Source organism: Coregonus lavaretus, assembly GCF_964263955.1.
Source record: "Coregonus lavaretus genome assembly, chromosome: 7".
In the NCBI taxonomy this organism is placed as follows: Eukaryota; Metazoa; Chordata; class Actinopteri; order Salmoniformes; family Salmonidae; genus Coregonus; species Coregonus lavaretus.
Window position 1 is genome coordinate 51,379,279 of NC_139994.1, and position 22,623 is coordinate 51,401,901.

The 22,623-nt window shown below is 39.9% G+C and overlaps 3 protein-coding genes across 3 annotated transcripts in view; 1 reads left to right on the plus strand and 2 right to left on the minus strand.

Annotated features, from left to right (window-relative positions):
• The window catches only part of LOC311132566 (uncharacterized protein), a gene marked incomplete at both ends in the record, with an annotated part of 291,847 nt that overhangs the window by 143,658 nt on the left and 125,566 nt on the right, over positions 1-22,623 (plus strand). The window lies entirely within an intron of this gene.
• Positions 4,707-9,252, minus strand: LOC311131826 (uncharacterized protein; the record flags this gene model as incomplete). Its single annotated transcript, XM_084164955.1, has 5 exons — positions 4,707-4,847; positions 5,204-5,238; positions 5,429-5,560; positions 5,759-6,109; positions 9,141-9,252. The coding sequence occupies 5 exons, from the start codon at positions 9,250-9,252 to the stop codon at positions 4,707-4,709; spliced, it is 771 nt and encodes a 256-aa protein (XP_084021081.1).
• On the minus strand, positions 18,038-19,870 carry LOC311131827 (uncharacterized protein; the record flags this gene model as incomplete). Its single annotated transcript, XM_084164956.1, has 5 exons — positions 18,038-18,178; positions 18,535-18,569; positions 18,760-18,891; positions 19,090-19,440; positions 19,645-19,870. The coding sequence occupies 5 exons, from the start codon at positions 19,868-19,870 to the stop codon at positions 18,038-18,040; spliced, it is 885 nt and encodes a 294-aa protein (XP_084021082.1).

Sequence of the window (22,623 nt, forward strand, 5' to 3'; positions counted from 1 at the left end):
CTACAACCTAGCCTATGAATGAAAGTTTGCAACGTAGGTATACAGGTCGAGAGAACTTTGAGTAATCAAGGTGACAGACAGTGACACATTCAATACCGCCTTGCACACTCTTGCCTGCATCTAGCTGATCTAGGGTGTAATCATTAGTCCAACAGTTGCAAACGAGAGTTTCTAATGGACCAATTCAGGGACACAACCAGTCAACAGTTTTAGAACACCTACTCATTCAAGGGTTTTTCATTATTTTTACTATTTTCTACACTGTAGAATAATAGTGAAGACATCAAAACTATGAAATAACAAATATGGAATCATGTAGTAACCAAACAAATGTTAAACAAATCAAAATATATTTTATATTAAAGATTCTTCAAATAGCCACAATTTGCCTTGATGACAGCTTTGCACACTCTTGGCATTCTCTCAACCAGCTTCACCTGGAATGCTTTTCCAACAGTCTTGAAGGAGTTCCCACATATGCTGAGCACTTGTTGGCTGCTTTTCCTTCACTCTGCGGTCCGACTCATCCCAAACCATCTCAATTTGGTTGAGGTCGGGGGATTGGGAGGCCAGGTCATCTGATGCAGCACTCCATCACTCTCCTTCCTGGTAGATTAGCCCTTAAACAGACTGGAGATGTGTTGGGTCATTGTCCTGTTGAAAAACAAATTTTAGTCCCACTAAATCCAAACCAGATCGGATGGCGTATCGCTTCAGAATGCTGTGGTAGCCATGCTGGTTAAGTGTGCATTGAATTCTAAATAAATCATAGACAGTGTCACCAGCAAAGCATCCCCACACCATAACACCTCCTCCTGCATGCTTTACAGAGGGAAATACACATGCAGAGATCATCCGTTCACCCACACCACATCTCACAAAGACACGGCGGTAGGAACCAAAAATCTTCAATTTGGACTCCAAACCAAAGGACACATTTCCACCGGTCTAATGTCCATTGCTCGTGTTTCTTGGCCCAATCAAGTCTGTTCTTCTTATTGGTGTCCTTTAGTAGTGGTTTCTTTGCAGCAATTCGACCATGAAGGTCTAATTCACACAGTCTCCTCTGAACAGTTGATGTTGAGATATGTCTGTTACTTGAACTCTGTGAAGCATTTATTTGGGCTGCAATTTCTGAGGCTTGTAACTCTAATGAACTTATCCTCTGCAGCAGAGATACCTCTGGGTCTTCCTTTCCTGTGGCGGTCCTCATTAGAGCCAGTTTCATTAAAGCGCTTGATGGTTTTTGGGACTGCACTTGAAGAAACTTTTGAAGTTCTTGAAATGTTCTGTATTGACTGACCTTCATGTCTTAAAGTAATGATGGGCTGTTGTTTCTCTTTGCTTATTTGAGCTGTTCTTGCCATAATATGGACTTGGTCTTTTATCAAATAGGGCTATCTTCTGTATACCCCCCCCCCCCCCCCCCCCCCCCCCCTTGTCACAACACAACTGATTGTCTCAAACACATTAAGAAGGAAAGAAATTCCACAAATTAACTTTTAAGAGGCACACCTGTTAATTTAAATGCATTCCAGGTGACTACCTCATGAAGCTGGTTGAGCGAATGCCAAGAGTGTGCAAAGCTGTCATCAAGGCAAAGGGTGGCTATTTGAAGTATCTCAAACATAACATATATTTTGATTTGTTTAAAAATAAATTGGTTGCTAGATGATTCCCTATGTGTTATTGCATAGTTTTGATGTCTTCACTATTATTCTACAACGTAGAAAATTGTAAAAATAATGAAAAACCCTTGAATGAGTAGGTGTTCTAAAAATTTTGACCGGTAGTGTGTGTTTGTCCCCATTTCGTTGCGTTTGCTTCCGTTTTAAGAAAGTTTTTCAACAGAATAGGTGCATTGAATACACCCCTGATTGCACGCAAACACAGTTCACTTTCATAGCAGCCACATACAAACAGCTCGTTGTATATATCATTCCTTCTCTCATCTATCTACGCACTCTCCTCTTTTCAAATAGCATCCCTCTCGGTTTGGGCCGGGTGTTTGAGTAGGCTAAACTGGCTAAGTGCGTTTGATTCTAGCTAAGTAAGTAAAAGTGAAAAAATATATACCACGAAATATATATCTCTCTCTCTCTCGCTCTCTCTCTTGCTTCTCCTTACTTTTGTCAATACTATAAAATGGGAAATATAAAAGGTTTAATTATTTTAGGTAGTGACATTCAAGCGGCGACTGAAGCAGATATGAGGATCCTTGTCCTCCTCTCTATCATAAGAACTGTAGCCCTCCTCTGCTGTCTAACCATCAACTTCATCATCTACCTCATCAGGAAATAGATCAATTCAATGATTCAGTTTCTCAATCCTTCAGCTGTTTCAAACCCAAATGTGGTTTACTGTCTGTTCAAATGTTTCAGTGCTCATCAGTTTAAATGCATAATGTCAAGGTAAAATGCCCACATGTTGATGATGCAGATTAGCTTGTAATACTTTTTTTATATTTCTGTTCAGATTTTCAATAAATACATTAATCTTTATTGAAAATGTAAAACTCAATTCAATACTGATACAATTAAGAATTAGATACAGTATGATATTTTAACATACTCAAACAAGACTGGGATTATTTCACGGCCGTTGCTTCATGGGAGTTTACACAACGTGTCTCAGAAATGTGTCCATCCTGCCCTCTCCCTCTTCCACACTGATCTGTTCATTGAGAAGCTCAGTGCAGCAGCATTTTTGTGTGGCCATGTTCAGATTCAAAAATAAAGAAAGAGAGAAGTTTGCTGATCAGAAAACCCTGCACATTCATTTACATGTATAATAGCTGTACCTACATTTGGTGCCCCGTGTGAGGAGAATACATACTTTTCAAAATGTGTAAAACATTATTTTTTTTAAATAATCAGCTCTTAGAATGTCTTTCCTTCAATGTCCAGCCTGGTTCAGAATCACTTGAGTTGATTGATTGGCTAAAGAGAACCACACAACATCTTGACATTCTGATGGAAGAAAATCAGAAACATAGATTCCTACTAAACTTTCTCTTTCTTCACTGATCTTGAATCATGAGATATGCACGATCTCCAAAATAGTATTCATTATACCAGAATATTCCACAATGATACGATCCAACATCAGTATGGGCAACATTCCAAAGTGTCAAATTAAAACAAAAATCATCATTTGCAGCTCAAAATGAGACATATTTGCAAAATCTCCCTGGAATTGCACTTTTTCATAGTAGGTTGTTACAATGAGTACAAGTCCATGTCCTGGTGTGTGTTTCAGCCCTATCCAGAATAACACTGAGTCTACAGTGGAGAAGCACTCCAGAGTCACAGATCCCCCTAGGGGCACCGATTCTGTCAGCACAGGCTGAGATACAATGGGATGCAAGGTACCATCTGGAACACACAGGACAGAGGACATAGTTGGAGATGGAAATATTTGCCCATGGTGTAAATCATCCAGAGGTAAAGGGCTCATGTTTGGCTAATTGATGTAATCAATTCACATCCTAATTTGCATAAGAGTTACAGTAAAGCCATGTCAATATGTTGAGCCAAGGTGGAGGACAATGCCAGTTATCTTACAGTAAATAGCTACTGAAACACAGGAGAAATTGACTGCACATACAGTGCTTACAAGTGAGAAGCAGAATCGCCATATAGATGAATAGTGGGGTCATCTTGTAATCCATCCTGAGTGGTTACTCTCGCCCTGAACCAAATGGACTGGTGTAGTACTGTGATCAGTAGGCTTCTTGCGTGACAGTTACAGAGAAAGGCAGAAAGGAAACTTTTTTCTCTGATTGGTGGGAGATGCATCAAATCACACCCTTCCTGGTAGGTTTGTGAACCGACACTGCACTTCTTACAAAGAGAGCATTTATTGTAAATTATATACATGTTTAGCTATGCGGTATGTGGAGTCAGAGAGATTCTCATGTTCTCTCCTGAAAAAAATATTTTTATCTCAACTAGACTAAACATTGTTAAATAATGGTTGGTGTTCGCCTGACACATATTCACCTAAACCGCTATTCCTTTGATCATATTGTATATTTGTATATGTGATAGCAGAGATGTACTGTAGACAGAGAATAGAGATGTACGGAGTGTATCAATTAATGGTTTATTATGTTAAAAACACACAGTCATAGAGCAAAAATGGGATTCTCTGTCAGATTATTTGTTGTAAAAAGTTATGGTGTCACGATCGTTGAGAGACGGGTCGGACCAAGGTGCAACGTGAAAAGCGTACATGTTTATTCACCCAAATAAACATACAAACAAAACAAGAAACAACGTAACGTGAAGTCCAAAAGGCTATACACATACCAGCCTAAACAGGAACAAGATCCCACAATACACAGTAGGCAATAGGCTACCTAAGTATGATCCCCAATCAGAGACAATGAGCGACAGCTGCCTCTGATTGGGAATCATACCCGGCCAGACATAGAAATAGACTACCTAGAACATAAACATAGAACATATAACATAGATTTCCACACCCTGACTCAACAAACAAGAGTTCTATAGGTCAGGGCGTAACATATGGCTATTTAAGGCATTACAGGATCATTATATACATCTAACATACAGACAATGTTAAAATTACAGTTTCTTTGTTGCATTGTAAATTCCATACCAATTTCAGATACAAAAAGTTTCATTAGGCTACAAATAGTTAAATGGTTCTTCTTGCAGTCTTTGTGACAGTGGTGATATCTTTCACTGCTGCTGCAGGTATCTGACCTCAGAGTACACTGCATCCTCTCTGCTGGTCTTCTCTCTTGCTCTTCTAGAGGAGGAGGAGTTCTTCTTGGGGGTGAAACTCACAGCTGCATAGTTCAACACATCACTGTCTTGATTCTGAGGGGGGTGGAGCCATGAGAAAATACATTATGATGATAGCATGATCTATTACATAATGTTTCTATTCTCCTGTGGAAGAAAACACTCCACAAAAGACAGGACTGTTCAGACTGTACACCCACTACAATGACCTGACAGTCAGTGGAACAGTGACAGGCAGAAGTTCCATGGAAAAATTAACAATGATCACAATGATCAGAAGGCTTCATCTAGTACAGTGACCTATTACTTCCAAAAAAGCTTAATAACATAAAAAGCACATATAAGCAGATTACTAGCTGCAAGGAAAGTTAAATAGCAGTTTCTTGAAAAAACTGAAAATATACTGTATTTATAAATGTTGACAAATGTACCTGATTGCCCTGGGACGTTGGGACATCTGTCCTCCCTTCAAAGAGATTGAAATATTTTTTATGACAATCTATCTCTTTTTAACCACATGTAGTTAATTAACAATGCTTATACTTTGGTCATTTAACTGATATTTACAGAAGGTACATTGCATAGAGATGCATGAAACATTAGATACATCAGCTATAACATTAGATACATTGGATACATTAGATATACAGTAATACCTCTGCTATCTCTGTTCTGAGTCTTGCACAGCACCCAGACAAGTACAAGGGTCACTATCCCCAGAACGATGTTGGAGACGACCAAGGCCAGAACAGTTGGACTCAGATCAAATGGAGGATCATGCTCTGGAACTGTGGAAAGGATATCAGGGAATTCATATTGTATTCATGAGCGCTTAGGAAGATCATCAAACAATAAAATATGGCATCAAAAGCTAATGGTGATATTGTATAGCTTGTTGAGACATATGTATGGGATCGTTTTGAGGTAGGCCGTTTGCATGAATATACAGTATTGTTGGGGATATTTACAGATTAAATTGGAATTACCTTGAAGGTACAGCTTGGTCCCGTTCCCAAACAGTATTTCCCCACATGAGGCCACAGCACAGTAGTAAGTCCCAGCATCAGAGAGGTTGAGGTTCCTCTTGGGGAGGTTGTAGACACAGCTCTGTGTAGAAGACCCAGCATCAGGGCTCTTCTCACACTGATCACTCCTGTCTCCATGGGTGTAAATGATTCCTGGATGGGATTCTCCTGAGCCGTGTCTGAACCAATAGACACTGTGTTCTCCTACACAGGTCTCAGTGTGTATTGTACAGTTCAGAGTCACAGAGTCTCCTGGCTGGACTGACTCAGACACAGGCTGCTGGAGTACAGACATGCTGTTGGACTCTGAACCTGAAGAAAGTGAGTAACTAAAGTAAATCTAAGGTGTTTTGGTGAAGAGCATGAAACTACATTTGATGAAGCAGTTGAACGAACATATCAACATACAGGGCCACACAATTTGAAATTGAAGAAAGACATTGTGTTACCTTTGACAATTAAAACAGTTCCCTCTCCAAATGCATGCTCATAGATGGCTGTAATGGAACAATAGTATGTAGCTGAGTCCCCTGGCTCTGTCTTGGATATGGTCAAGTTACAGCTGTAGTCTCCTCTCCTCACAACCAAATGTTTGGTCTCAGTAAAGTCCTTGATAAAGTTGTTGGAATAATAACTGCCTTGGCCACCATAAAAAGATGACGCCATGAGGAGGGGTTTCTGTCCAAAACTCTGCTTGAACCAATGAAATCTGGTCACAGACACGTTGGGACAAAAGCACGTGAGTGTCACAGTGCCTCCCAGCTCAGTAACCATCACAGGGTCTGGTTGGATTACCTTTGGTTTGGTAAAAGCACAAACTGTCAAAGCAAACAAACAAAATGGATCAAAGACATAGACATGGATAAACCATCTTGCTTCACTTATCATATTCAAACGACATACTACAAATGATTTAAAAAGGAACTCAATTAAAATATCTTACACTTACACAAGTAGATGTAAAACAAAAGTACTTCTCTATTCATCATTGTAACATTAGTCCCTTCTGTACTGTATAGTGTGTGGGTCTGAACGTGTGATACCTTATCGGCACCTTATATATGAAGGCACTTTACATGTAGCCGTCATACAGTAGGAGGGAACACTGAAACAAGAGATTTTATTGGCTGACTACAATCTTAGATGTGTGTCCTCTAGCTTACCATAGTTTGAGCTTCCCGGGAATTGCTTTTTTAAGAAGACATTATAAATCAAGTCAGTTACTGGATCAAGGCAATCAAATATTGGCTTGATATGGTTGCTTCTTTTTTGAGAGAAATGAAACATTTACTGAAATGATTTCTCTTTTGATGTTTGGACAGGAAACAGTGAAGGATCTCTAGTGCTGCTTATACTACCGACCCCAACACAGCCCAGCCCAAGGGTTAAAGTTATCCATAATGTAAATTGACCCACCACTTTAAAAAAGCTGCATCATAAGCCTCCAACATTAAATACTAATACTAGTTGTAACCGCAATAGCATTGAATAATATATGTTTTTGTTGGCCTAATTTCAAACCTTTTTTTGATACCAATACCTTCTTTTTTTCCATGAAGGAAGAGTTGACAAAATTATTGAGATGACACTCAATCTTTATCTGCACTTTGTCCTGTTGTTGAATGCTGTAGGGTCCTTAAACGTTTTCAACTCGAGACCCAAATGAGAAATTGACTGTCCTCCCGTGACCAAAATCGACCTCCAACAACCCAAAGTAAGAAGAAATAGTGTGTGATTATAGATGAATCTCATAACTCAGGACCCTTAGTTTAATAAACCCTGCACTGCACAGTTTGGAAAATGCTTTTAGCTTTTTGTTTGTATTCTTGACATACTTTGCACATCTAACTGAGCGGCAGGGGTCTGGTTTTTACTGTCCAGATGAAGATGGGAGTGGAAAGAGCCCCCCCCCCCCACACGCCCTCAAATCACCCAGGCATTTACTCTTACACACAAATATTTTCCCCAGTCTATCTGTTGGCAGGTGGACTAGAAATCTGGAGAAACATACTGAGTGAGAGAGAGAGAGAGAGAGAGAGAGAGAGAGAGAGAGAGAGAGAGAGAGAGAGAGAGAGAGAGAGAGAGAGAGAGAGAGAGAGAGAGAGAGAGAGAGAGAGAGAGAGAGAGAGAGAGAGAGAGAGAGAGCATAAGCGACATTTCATCACCTCAGTGTTAGTCTATGAGAGACCCAGTGATGTTCACCTCAGCAGGTCTCACTCTACACTGAGATGATCCTTCCTGTCACTCACACCACAGGAAGTGATGCATACCCTCACTGGCCCCTCCTCTACCTCAAACCCCAGTCCTATTCTCCTTATAAGGTGCTTCTCAGAATAGGGGGCTGTGATCAGTGCAAAGCCAAGACAGGAAATGCTAAAGAAAAAATAACATAATGACAAAGGTCATTTTTATTTATCTCTTTATTTGTCTTTATAAGTTATCAGTATAATGCAATTGTCTACTGCTGGGTACTTTTCCCCTCAGGGTCACCCTATAAAAATATAAAAAATAAATCACTAACACACACAACAGACATCTAAGTTAAGTGAGGCCAAAAGAGGCAACTGCTCCTCTGCAACCATTAAACAGTTGTGTTTTGACTTCTAATCCCTCCTCTCTAACATTTTACTAGCTGCTCTTATCCAGAGCAACTTACAGTTAGTGCGTGCATACATTTTTCATACTGGCCCCCCGTGGGAAACGAACCCACAACCCTGGTGTTGCAAGCGCCATGCTCTACCAACTGAGCTACAGGGGACTACCTACACCCTGAACCACTGAGCTTTGTTGCCTAACCAATTTGGAGAGAGCTACAGTGGCCCTGAGGTACAACTCACAAACACTACAGAGATATTTACTGATTTACATTTCTAAACATTTATTTTAACTACACATACAATATAGAAGGATTTAAACTTGCATTCAAAGATATGGCACTTTGTCATCTTGTAGCAGCATACACTACATGGGGGTCCAGCTCCTTCTCTGTTCTCCTCTCCATCTTCCTCTTCTTGGAGGTTAAATTCAGGGCGGAATAATTCAATGCATCTGGATTTGCAAACACAATGACATAGACTACAGTTGTAATTTTCACTGTTTCTGAATTGCTTATAATTCAGTATTTAATCATCATGCAGTACTTACCTGATCATTTGTGGTTGTCTTTGAGAATCAGGTCCTGAATATGATATAAAAGAGAGACGAGAGAATGGATAAATGGATCATTCCATTCTAGTGTACACACTGACTCTTCTGATCGTCAGTGTACAGTATGTCATGGGAAAAACATCCACATTAAAGGTGTAGTTCACAGGACCCATATTATCATGAAATGGGCTCCTACCTGTGTTGTGTCTGTTCGTGTCTCGTCTGATCTTGAGGACCAGGATGAGGATGACTATCAGTAGAACAGCAGTCACAACATCCAGGTTCACAACCAGGGGAAGGAGGTACATGGTTCCATCATCATCCTCTCCTGCTAGACTGATAGTTCCATAACAATGTCCTATTAGATTACATTTTATTAAATCACTAGGTGGTCCTTTAATGACAAACCTAAACATTTTTGCTTAAGTATTATTATGTTTTATCTACATGAGAAAGAAAGACAAACTCAATATTTTTGGATGGTATTTCCTCACCTCCGTTGTGCCCTATAACATCGAGATTAGTAAGAATAAATGCTTATTTTGTCTCCAAATTGTAATGATAAAAAAACATGTCCATCAATGGTTTGCCTGTGTTTCATGATAACTCCGGATTAGGTTGATACGCATTTTCAAATGTATCAAAAGCCAGATAAATAGTTGATAACGTACCTTGAATTTTTAGAACTGTTGCATTGACAAAGAACATGTGGCTATGTGGATACAATCCACAGAAATACAGGCCACAGTCAGCTATTTCCACTTTTGTGATTTTGAGAAAGATAGTGGTGTTGGTGCTGAACATTTCCAAATTGCTCCTTTGAAAACCATTGTGGAGATCAGCTGTTGAATTAAAGCCGTACATAGATGAGATACAGACAGGCTCTGATCCGTTGACCATGCTATGTGTCCCACAGCCGTTGTAACATTGGAGCACTGCAAGGTGATGGTATCCCCAGTACGGACCTCCATAGTCTGAGACTGAGAAACCGAAACAGCGACCAAACCTGAAATACAAAGAACAAAGTCTTATGTTAATGAATATAATTGTTGATATCACATGTACATGTTAGAAATCAGGAAGAAATGCTGCACTGAACATTCTTTTTATACTTGACTGATGCAGTCAGTCTTACTCTGTCTCCATGTTAGAATTAACAGTAGCTTACTTACTCAATCCATAGAGCAGTAGTGCTGGTAGGAAGGTTCTGGCCATTCTGTTTTAGATCTTTTCTGATCTGTCTGGTTGTGAATTAGAGAACACTACTTTAATAACCTCCCGAGTGGCGCAGTGGTCTAAGGCACTGCCACTAGAGATCCCGGTGCACAATTGGTCCAGGGTAGGGGAGGGAATGGCCGGCATGGATGTAGCTCAGTTGGTAGAGCATGGTGTTTGCAACGGCAGGGTTGTGGGTTCGGTTCCCACGGGGGGCCAGTTTGTAAAAAAAATATTTATGCACTCCCTACCTGTAAGTGGCTCTGGATAAGAGCGCCTGCTAAATGACTAAAATGTAAATGTTATTCACTCTGAGATCAAAAGGGATTTCATTGGTAGGGGGCGTGGTAGTTGGTTTTGGACCACAATGTCTATTTACAGACTGTCATATCACCAATTAAAAAGTAAACATTGGCCGTTGATTACATTTACATTGTATTTTAGTCATTTAGCAGACGCTCTTATCCAGAGCGACTTACAGTTAGGGAGTGCATACATTTTTCATACATCACTCTTTTTACATGGTGGGGTCTCGAAAAATTTTGGATATCAAAATCGGGTCGCAGACCAAAATTTTTTGGGAACAACTGTGTTAGGTTCTAAACAAACCGAGTAAAACTCACGGACAATTAGTAAAGCTCAACCAAGTTTATTCACCCACTGGGTCACACAGCTCTATAAGACAAATACATGTTTCCACCAGCACAAGTATATACCCCAATTTGGGTGAAGTATCCTCCCTTCCCTCTAAACATGACATGTTTATTGATAGGCAGGAAGTGAAGTAATGCGGGCAATAAACTGCTCCTTCTCCCTTAATGTGACCTGACCTGACCTTGACCCCATTCCTCACTAATCCACAGCTCTCCACACTCATCAGTGACTGTAATCATGTGATTGTCTTTCTTTTACTCAGTACTTAATTGCCTCCACCATATACATTCCTCCTACAGATAACCCTTACATTCTGGTTTAGAAACCAGACTATGGCACTCCTCATTTCCATAGGATACTTGATAATTAACAATAAGATGTTCTGCCAGTACTTACACGTCCTGCATTCCTCTCTCTCCCTCTGTGACATGATTAAGGATATTTCTAGTTTATAATTCAGAACCCATCAACTGATATAGGTGTTTGGGTTTGGTGGGGTTCATAGATGACCACAAGGCTTCACCCTTGTGGTCAAACTAACTATCTACCAGCCCTAACCCTTAACCCCAGCCCTACCCTAACCCTATCCCTAACCTCAGCCCTAACCCTAGTCCTAGCCGTAACCCTAGCCTAACCCAAACCCTAACCCTTGCCTGACTGTAGATACAGCTACAAAGGTAGACAAGTCTTTTCAGAGACAGGCGTTTTTGCGAGAAGGGGGTCGCTGCAGTCCAATATGGTGACTGGAGAATGGCAGAGTGGGTGTGTTGAAAGGAAAGTAGTAGGAATGTGGAATCTAGTAGGTGTGTCGAAAGCTCTCTGCTATAGGTTAGACTGTTTTGATTGAACGTTGTGTTTTATTTTTTTCAGTTTCTTTCCACGCAGCTACCATACGTTGAGCTACCATACCGCGGAAGTTTGGACGTCTGTTTTGAAGCAAGACCATGTCTCTGAGTCGTGTTTCACTGTTAGTTTTAAACAATAATTGTACTTTTTGAGTTATAAAACTGACGATTGTTTATTTGTTATTAAAAGTACTGATGATGGGTGTACTGTTACTTAATGTGTTGTATGTGTGTGCTTACTGTGACTGTCACCCTGATATTGGCTACTACAGTAGGTAGCTACTTCCCACACCGTTGCCGGACATTAGTGCTTGGCAAACGGGAGCAAAGGGCAGTGTGTCCCGGTGTTGTTGCTGTTCATGCCCTCCCTATTGAGTAGTAGACTGTATGTATGTATCAAGGTGACATCTAGATGGTTATCAATATGAGTTATTGTGTATGCTGCTATCCTACTTGAAATAAAATAATGTGATGGTAAAACATGACCATGTTAGCTACCGCTGGCGACACAACCGTGATATAACTGCCCAGCACCTCAGGTCAGCAGTCAGGTCGATACAACACCGGTGCACTGATTCACTTTCCATACACCCACTCGTTTCGACACACCCACTCGCCCATACTCCTGTCGCCATATTGGGCTGCAGCTACACATACTTGTTTTTAGCTCATGATCATAGCATGCATATCTGTCTGGGTGTCAGAGATACTAACCCAGGGGTTCCCAAACTTTTTTGCCCGCCACCCCATTTTGATATCAAACATTTTTTGTGACCCCACTATGTAAAAAAAGTTATGTAATCAAAGGCCAATGTTTACTTTTAGAATTGGAGCTATGACAGTCTATTACAAATCAGTACTTTTGACAGTTTTTTCAATCTGAATGAAGTATGGTTTGAAGTGACTGAAATGCTTCAGAAAGGTATTTGGAAGTTCAAATGATCCCCAGGCAATAATGTTGTATGATATTGATTATGTTATTTTCCCCCCAGTCTGAGTTAGTGCCTGGTCTTGTCCACTCTGTTCTGGCTTCTGGGCATTGTAGAGGGAAAAAGAAGACACATATGTGTGTTCCTGAGAGTATTATCTGTCAGTGATGGGGTCTAATATTTTGTAGCTTAAACCATTACAAGGATAGAGCCACATTTGTAAGAAGAAAACTGAAACCGCTCTATTCATTACAACCACATCTAGGCTACTGTTCTATTTCATTTCACTTTAAAAGATTGTTAATTGATGTACATATAAGTTTAGATACAGTGTAAAAATCTGAAACATATAAGAATGTTAATCATCATCTGATTATTAATTACTTTAATAACTTCAGAGTTCACTGTTAGAAGCAGGACTGATGATAGAGTAGGCTGTCCTCTTCCTTCTCTCTGCTGGTCTCAGAATAGTCAATCAGGCCTAGGGACCATCATTCCAGCCATGTAAGACAGCAAACCCCCTGCCTCTCACTCTAATCTGACAGACAGAACGACTAGTATACACCAGTGGCGGTCGGGGCCGTTTAAAATGAGGGAGAATGATATTTTTTTAAACTTATTTCTATTACAGCATATTGGATGACTGTCATTCATATTCCATTCACCCAGCTCAAAGTAACATCGATAGGTTTAGGCTACTACATGATACTCCAATTTCCCCTATACCCATCATGAGGTTGCTACAACCTAGCCTATGAATGAAAGTTTGCAACGTAGGTATACAGGTCGAGAGAACTTTGAGTAATCAAGGTGACAGACAGTGACACATTCAATACCGCCTTGCACACTCTTGCCTGCATCTAGCTGATCTAGGGTGTAATCATTAGTCCAACAGTTGCAAACTAGAGTTTCTAATGGACCAATTCAGGGACACAACCAGTCAACAGTTTTAGAACACCTACTCATTCAAGGGTTTTTCTATATTTTTACTATTTTCTACATTGTAGAATAATAGTGAAGACATCAAAACTATGAAATAACAAATATGGAATCATGCAGTAACCAAACAAATGTTAAACAAATCAAAATATATTTTATATTAAAGATTCTTCAAATAGCCACAATTTGTCTTGATGACAGCTTTGCACACTCTTGGCATTCTCTCAACCAGCTTCACCTGGAATGCTTTTCCAACAGTCTTGAAGGAGTTCCCACATATGCTGAGCACTTGTTGGCTGCTTTTCCTTCACTCTGCGGTCCGACTCATCCCAAACCATCTCAATTTGGTTGAGGTCGGGGGATTGGGACGCCAGGTCATCTGATGCAGCACTCCATCACTCTCCTTCCTGGTAAATTAGCCCTTAAACAGACTGGAGATGTGTTGGGTCATTGTCCTGTTGAAAAACAAATTATAGTCCCACTAAACGCAAACCAGATCGGATGGCGAATCGCTTCAGAATGCTGTGGTAGCCATGCTGGTTAAGTGTGCATTGAATTCTAAATAAATCATAGACAGTGTCACCAGCAAAGCATCCCCACACCATAACACCTCCTCCTGCATGCATTACGGTGGGAAATACACATGCAGAGATCATCCGTTCACCCGCACCACATCTCACAAAGACACGGCGGTAGGAACCAAAAATCTTACATTTGGACTCCAAACCAAAGGACACATATCCACCGGTCTAATGTCCATTGCTCGTGTTTCTTGGCCCAATCAAGTCTGTTCTTCTTATTGGTGTCCTTTAGTAGTGGTTTCTTTGCAGCAATTCGACCATGAAGGTCTAATTCACACAGTCTCCTCTGAACAGTTGATGTTGAGATATGTCTGTTACTTGAACTCTGTGAAGCATTTATTTGGGCTGCAATTTCTGAGGCTTGTAACTCTAATGAACTTATCCTCTGCAGCAGAGATACCTCTGGGTCTTCCTTTCCTGTGGCGGTCCTCATGAGAGCCAGTTTCATTATAGCGCTTGATGGTTTTTGGGACTGCACTTGAAGAAATTTTTGAAGTTCTTGAAATGTTCTGTATTGACTGACCTTCATGTCTGAAAGTAATGATGGACTGTTGTTTCTCTTTGCTTATTTGAGCTGTTCTTGCCATAATATGGACTTGGTCTTTTATCAAATAGGGCTATCTTCTGTATACCCCCCCCCCTACCTTGTCACAACACAACTGATTGTCTCAAACACATTAAGAAGGAAAGAAATTCCACAAATTAACTTTTAAGAGGCACACCTGTTAATTTAAATGCATTCCAGGTGACTACCTCATGAAGCTGGTTGAGCGAATGCCAAGAGTGTGCAAAGCTGTCATCAAGGCAAAGGGTGGCTATTTGAAGTATCTCAAACATAACATATATTTTGATTTGTTTAAAAATAAATTGGTTGCTAGATGATTCCATATGTGTTATTTCATAGTTTTGATGTCTTCACTATTATTCTACAATGTAGAAAATAGTAAAAATAAAGAAAAACCCGTGAATGAGTAGGTGTTCTTTTGACCGGTAGTGTGTGTTTGTCCCCATTTCGTTGCGTTTGCTTCCGTTTCAGAAAGTTTTTCAACAGAATAGGTGCATTGAATACACCCCTGATTGCACGCAAACACAGTTCACTTTCATAGCAGCAACATACAAACAGCTCGTTGTATATATAATTCCTTCTCTCATGTATCGATGCACTCTCCTCCTCTCAAATAGCATCCCTCTCTGTTTGGGACGGGTGTTTGAGTAGGCTAAACTAGCTAAGTGCCTTTGATTCTAGCTAAGTAAGTAAAAGTGAAAAAATATATACCATGAAATATAGCTATCTCTCTCTCTCGCTCTCTCTCTTGCTTCTCCTTACTTTTGTCAATACTATAAAATGGGAAATATAAAAGGTTTAATTATTTTAGGTAGTGACATTCAAGCGGCGACTGAAGCAGATATGAGGATCCTTGTCCTCCTCTCTATCATAAGAACTGGAGCCCTCCTCTGCTGTCTAACCATCATCTTCATCATCTACCTCATCAGGAAATAGATCAATTCAATGATTCAGTTTCTCAATCCTTCAGCTGTTTCAAACACAAATGTGGAGTACTGTCTGTTCAAATGTTTCAGTGCTCATCAGTTTAAAAGCATAATGTCAAGGTAAAATGCCCACATGTTGATGATGCAGATTAGCTTGTAATACTTTTTTTATATTTCTGTTCAGATTTTCAATAAATACATTAATCTTTATTGAAAATGTAAAACTCAATTCAATACTGATACAATTAAGAATTAGATACAGTATGATATTTTAACATACTCAAACAAGACTGGGATTATTTCACGGCCGTTGCATCATGGGAGTTTACACAACGTGTCTCAGAAATGTGTCCATCCTGCCCTCTCCCTCTTCCACACTGATCTGTTCATTGAGAAGCTCAGTGCAGCAGCATTTTTGTGTGTCCATGTTCAGATTCAAAAATATAGAAAGAGAGAAGTTTGCTGATCAGAAAACCCTGCACATTCATTTACAAGTATGATAGCTGTACCTACATTTGGTGCCCCGTGTGAGGAGAATACATAATGTGTAAAACGTTTTTTTTATTTTTTATAATCAGCTCTTAGAATGTCTTTCCTTCAATGTCCAGCCTGGTTCCGAATCACTTGAGTTGATTGATTGGCTAAAGAGAACCACACATCATCTTGACATTCTGATGGAAGAAAATCAGAAATTGAAATTGGAAACATAGATTCCTACTAAACTTTCTCTTTCTTCACTGATCTTGAATCATGAGATATGCACGATCTCCAAAATAGTATTAATTTATACCAGAATATTCCACAATGATACGATCCAACATCAGTATGGGCAACATTCCAAAGTGTCAAATTAAAACAAAAATCATCATTTGCAGCTCAAAATGAGACGTATTTGCAAAATCTCCCTGGAATTGCACTTTTTCATAGTAGGTTGTTACAATGAGTACAAGTCCATGTCCTGGTGTGTGTTTCAGCCCTATCCAGAATAACACTGAGTCTACATTGGAGAAGCACTCCAGAGTCACAGATCCCCCTATGGGCAACGATTCTGTCAGCACAGGCTGAGATACAATGGGATGCATGGTACCATCTGGAACACACAGGACAGAGGACATAGTTGGAGATGGAAATATTTGCTAATGGTGTAAATCATCCAGAGGTAAAGGGTTCATGTTTGGCTAATTGATGTAATCAATTCACATCCTAATTTGCATACGAGTTACAGTAAAGCCATGTCAATATGTTGAGCCAAGGTGGAGGACAATGCCAGTTATCTTACAGTAAATAGCTACTGAAACACAGGAGAAATTGACTGCACATAAAGTGCTTACATGTGAGAAGCAGAATCGCCATATATATGAATAGTGGGGTCATCTTGTAATCCATCCTGAGTGGTTACTCTCGCCCTGAACCAAATGGACTGGTGTAGTACTGTGATCAGTAGGCTTCTTGCGTGACAGTTACAGAGAAAGGCAGAAAGGAAACTTTTTTCTCTGATTGGTGGGAGACACATCAAATCACACCCTGCCTGGTAGGTGTGTGAACCGACACTGCACTTCTTACAAAGAGAGCATTTATTGTAAATCATATAAATGTTTAGCTATGCGGTATGTGGAGTCAGAGAGATTCTCATGTTCTCTCCTGAAAAAAATATTTTTATCTCAACTAGACTAAACATTGTTATATAATGGTTGGTGTTCGCCTGACACATATTCACCTAAACCGCTATTCCTTTGATCATATTGTATATTTGTATATGTGATAGCAGAGATGTACTGTAGAGAGAGAATAGAGATGTACGGAGTGTATCAATTAATGGTTTATTATGTTAAAAACACACAGTCATAGAGCCAAAATGGGATTCTCTGTCAGATTATTTGTTACAATAAAAAGCTGTAAAAAGTTATGGTGTCACGATCGTTGAGAGACGGGTCGGACCAAGGTGCAGCGTGAAAAGCGTACATGTTTATTCACCCAAATAAATAAACATACAAACAAAACAAGAAACAACGTAACATGAAGTCCAAAAGGCTATACAAATACCAGCCTAAACAGGAACAAGATCCCACCATACACAGTAGGCAATAGGCTACCTAAGTATGATCCCCAATCAGAGACAATGAGCGACAGCTGCCTCTGATTGGGAACCATACCCGGCCAGACATAGAAATAGACTACCTAGAACATAAACATAGAAAATTTAACATAGATTTCCACACCCTGACTCAACAAACAAGAGTTCTATAGGTCAGGGCATAACATATGGCTATTTAACGCATTACAGGATCATTATATACATCTAACATACAGACAATGTTAAAATTACAGATTCTTTGTTGCATTGTAAATTCCATACCAATTTCAGATACTAAAAGTTTCATTAGGCTACAAATAGTTAAATGGTTCTTCTTGGAGTCTTTTTGACAGTGGTGATACCTCTCACTGCTGCTGCAGGTATCTGACCTCAGAGTACACTGCATCCTCTCTGCTGGTCTTCTCTCTTGCTCTTCTAGAGGAGGAGGAGTTCTTCTTTGGGGTGAAACTCACAGCTGCATAGTTCAACACATCACTGTCTTGATTCTGAGGGGGGTGGAGCTATGAGGAAATACATTATGATGATAGGATGATCTACTATATAATGTTTCTATTCTCCTGTGGAAGAAAACACTCTACAAAAGACATGACTGTTCAGACTGTACACCCACTACAATGACCTGACAGTCAGTGGAACAGTGACAGACAGAAGTTTCATGGAAAAATTAACAACGATCACAAAGATCAGAAGGCTTCATCTAGTACAGTGACCTATTTCTTCCAAGAAACCTTAATAACATAAATAGCACATATAAGCATATTACTAGCTGCAAGGAAAGTTAAATAGCAGTTTCTTGTAAAAACTGAAAATATAATGTATTTATAAATGTTGACAAATGTACCTGATTGCCCTGGGACGTTGGGACATCTGTCCTCCCTTCAAAGAGATTGAAATATTTTTTATGACAATCTATCTCTTTTTAACCACATGTAGTTAATTAACAATGCTTATACTTTGGTCATTTAACTGATATTTACAGAAGGTACATTGCATAGAGATGCATGAAACATTAGATACATCAGCTATAACGTTAGATACATTGGATACATTAGATATACAGTACTACCTCTGCTATCTCTGTTACGAGTCTTGCACAGCGCCCAGACATGTAGAAGGGTCACTATCCCCAGGACGATGTTGGAGACGACCAAGGCCAGAACAGTTGGACTCTGATCAAATGGAAAATCATGCTCTGGACCTGTGGAAAGGATATCAGGGAATTCATATTGTATTCATGAGCGCTTAGGAAGATCATCAAACAATAAAATATGGCATCAAAAGCTAATGGTGATATTGTATAGCTTGTTGAGACATATGTATGGGATCGTTTTGAGGTAGGCCGTTTGCATGAATATACAGTATTGTTGGGGATATTTACAGATTAAATTGGAATTACCTTGAATGTCCAGCTTGGTCCCGTTCCCAAACAGTATTTCCCCACATGAGGCCACAGCACAGTAGTAAGTCCCAGCATCAGAGAGGTTGAGGTTCCTCTTGGGGAGGTTGTAGACACAGCTCTGTGTAGGAGACCCAGCATCAGGGCTCTTCTCACACTGATCATGCCTGTCTCCATGGGTGTAAATGATTCCTGGAAGGGATTCTCCTGAGCCATGTCTGAACCAATAGACACTGTGTTCTCCTGCACAGGTCTCAGTGTGTATTGTACAGTTCAGAGTCACAGAGTCTCCTGGCTGGACTGACTCAGATACAGGCTGCTGGAGCACAGACATGTTTCTGGACCCTGATCCTGACAAGAAGGTTTATAAGTCAGTAAATCTATTCCGTATGTTGTGTCCCAACTTAACATTTTTGAAATCATTCTCATTTCTGATTATGCAAATACAGCATAATTAAACCATTGTATCCAAACGTAATGTGGAAAAAGCCCTCAAGATTATAGTTGCAGAACATTAGTTACTATTTCCTTTCATTCTAAATTCAGATGTTGTACCTTTCACAATCAGAATGGCTCCTTCTTCAAACATCACCTGGTTGGCATAAGAGTTCCCACAGTAATATGTGGCTGAATCAGAGAGCTGAACGTCTGAGATCTTTAGGTGATTCATTCCTTCACCGCTTTGCACTGAGAAGCGAGTGTTACCCTTAAATTCATGGTAAAATGTTGCATTCTTGTTATACTTGTAAAAGACTGATACGATTTGAGGATTGTCACCCATTGTTTGCTTGTACCACATAAAGTATCGTGCCAGGTTGCCTTTATAGAAGCAGTGCAAAGTCACTGTCTCTCCAACATTGGCTGTAACAAGATGAATTTCAGAGGATTGTGCAGCAGCTAGAATACAGACAGAGACATCATCCATTACTTACACAAGTCCTTTATATACCCAAAACATACGTCTATGAATTGCATCAGTATAGTAACTGAGTGTACATCCCTTAAGCAGAGCAATATAAAAGTTGGACTTACCCATCTCTACAAGAAGTGCCAGTAACAGACTCAGTGTGATCATCTTTGAAGTTGTCCTCTTCACAACCTGTGTCTTGAGTGGAAACAGTCCTCCCATGTAGACAACACTTCATCTATGGGGTTATTGGTGATTGGTCGAACTGGACGCATCATTTTTGTTAACACCTTATTCAGCCCACCATGGTCTTCGTAACTGAAATTCACTCATATAATCCATGCAATGTGAACCAATGCTTACTGTATAGGATATTTTCTAGAGGGTGGATGAAGCATACACACTTTGTGGTGTCTAGATGATAATTGATTATTTTTACATACAATGTATAGCTTGCTATTTAGGTACCAGCTGAATCAAAGATGTCTAATGCTGAGGCAGTGTGTAAAAATAATTTGTTAATATCCTTCAGTAAAGTGGGTTAAAAGTATAATGTTATCTGGTAAGTATGCAGTACATTTTCAAGCATACATTGCACATACATGTACCTGTATGCTCTTGGTGCCAAACTCAGTTGTGTGCCTTATAAATTTACCTCCAGCCCATGCAACAGTTACAGACAGTACTCCTGATGACCTATAGGAGGACTGTTATACATAGAACATATCCTGATATGTGGGGTGAACAGGGGTGGAGCATTACTGTGAGGATATGTGGGGGAAACACCTACAGAGTGAAAGTCAGTCTTATCCCTGTCATTCATGTACTAACTCAAGTGTAGGCTACTAGTTGAGTGTTTAGTAGGGGTGTACCTCGGGGGGCAGGCCTCTTGGCTGTAGCCTAGCATACATTGATACAAGTTCTACTTTAAACTCTGTAAACAAATGATTGTAGTTTGAACTAATTAAACCTATGATCTTGTGACAAGATACAGGCTACATGGCATACAGTATATAAGTGGACTGCATTGCTAATTGTCTTGGTTGTGAACAACAATGAAAGAATGAGAGAAAACAGAGTGACACCACATAGACATCCTGCTGAAAACCACATAGAGACACAGGGTATGTAAAAGGCAAGCAGGCCTGTCCAAAGCGTAGAGACAGCCTTGTTTTGTGCTCACAGCAGACCACAGTGTGGAGGTACCTGTGAACATCTCACTGTGCGGGTGCAAGCATGGGTGGGTTTAGCATTTATCAGTAGGTTGGGTCTGCAGAAGCCCTCTGCACACATTCATACAGACATACTCTATGTACAGAACACAAGAGAAGGAACAAGTCTATTTTAGTCAGTAACAGTTAAATGGATATTTATTGATGCTAAAAGAAGCAACATATACAGGGATTTCAGAAGAGCAATTTAATCAATTGATATACAAGGTCACAGGTCATTAATTTTAAAAATGCAATATGAAACATTTACGTCATTTAGCAGACACTCTTATCCAGAGCGACTTACAGGAGCAATTAGGGTTAAGTGCCTTGTTTAAGGGCACATCTACAGATTTTTCACCTAGTCGGCTCTGAGATTAGAACCAGCAACCTTTCGGTTACTGGCACAACGCTCTTACCCACTAAGATACCTGCCATTGGTAGACTATTTGTTTTCTCACACTTACTTTATCTTGCCTCCATTGCAGAAGACCAGCAAAACCAAGTCTACTTAAAGTATTTGAAAAAAAACTATTATTATTTTGAACAACTCATTCAACAGTTACAGTACTCCAGATGACCCATAGGAGTGCTGTTATACATAGAACATGTCTTGTCTTGTCTAGACGTTAAGAGCATTGGGACAGTAACCGAAAGGTTGCTTGTTTGAATTCCCGAGCCGAATAGTCGAAAAATCAGTGGATGTGCCCTTGCGCAAGGCACTTAACCCTACTTGCTCCGGATAAGAGCATCTTCTAAGTGACTAACAAGTAAATGTATACGGGTGAAAAGGGGTAGAGCTGTGGGAGGGTATATGAGATAAACAACTATAGAATGAAACAAGTCATTTGTATGTCAGTCTCATTCCCTATCATTCACAGAAGCATGCACTAACTGAAATATAACACCTGAGAGTGCATGACTGATTGGACACCCCAGCCTAATATAACCAATATACATGACACACCGTTCTCATAGCAGGCAATCTATCAGGAGGATCCTCCTCAATTGGTCTCCTTACAGAGAACCCTGCAGTATTCCTAGAACACTTGTCTGATTGAGAATGTACTAGTTCTCCCATTAGTCATGACATCATCATAACATGGCCCTTCCCCCTGAGCACATAGCTATACAATAAATGGTGCTGTATTACACATGATGCTTAACTTGGAGAGTTCAAATAGTTCATTAGCAGTTCTTTGTGGTTTGTAACTGATTTCAGATAACTATATATATCAGAGTAAGTTTATAAAAAACTGGTTTGCTGTGACTGCAAGCTGTCAGTAGGAACATGAACAACAGTAACAAATGTGAAAACAACAGACTGACGCCAGATAGACATCCTGCTGAAAACCACAGAGACACAGAGAGCAGGTAGGAGGGTCCTGTGTGTACAAAGCCAGCAGGCCTGACCAA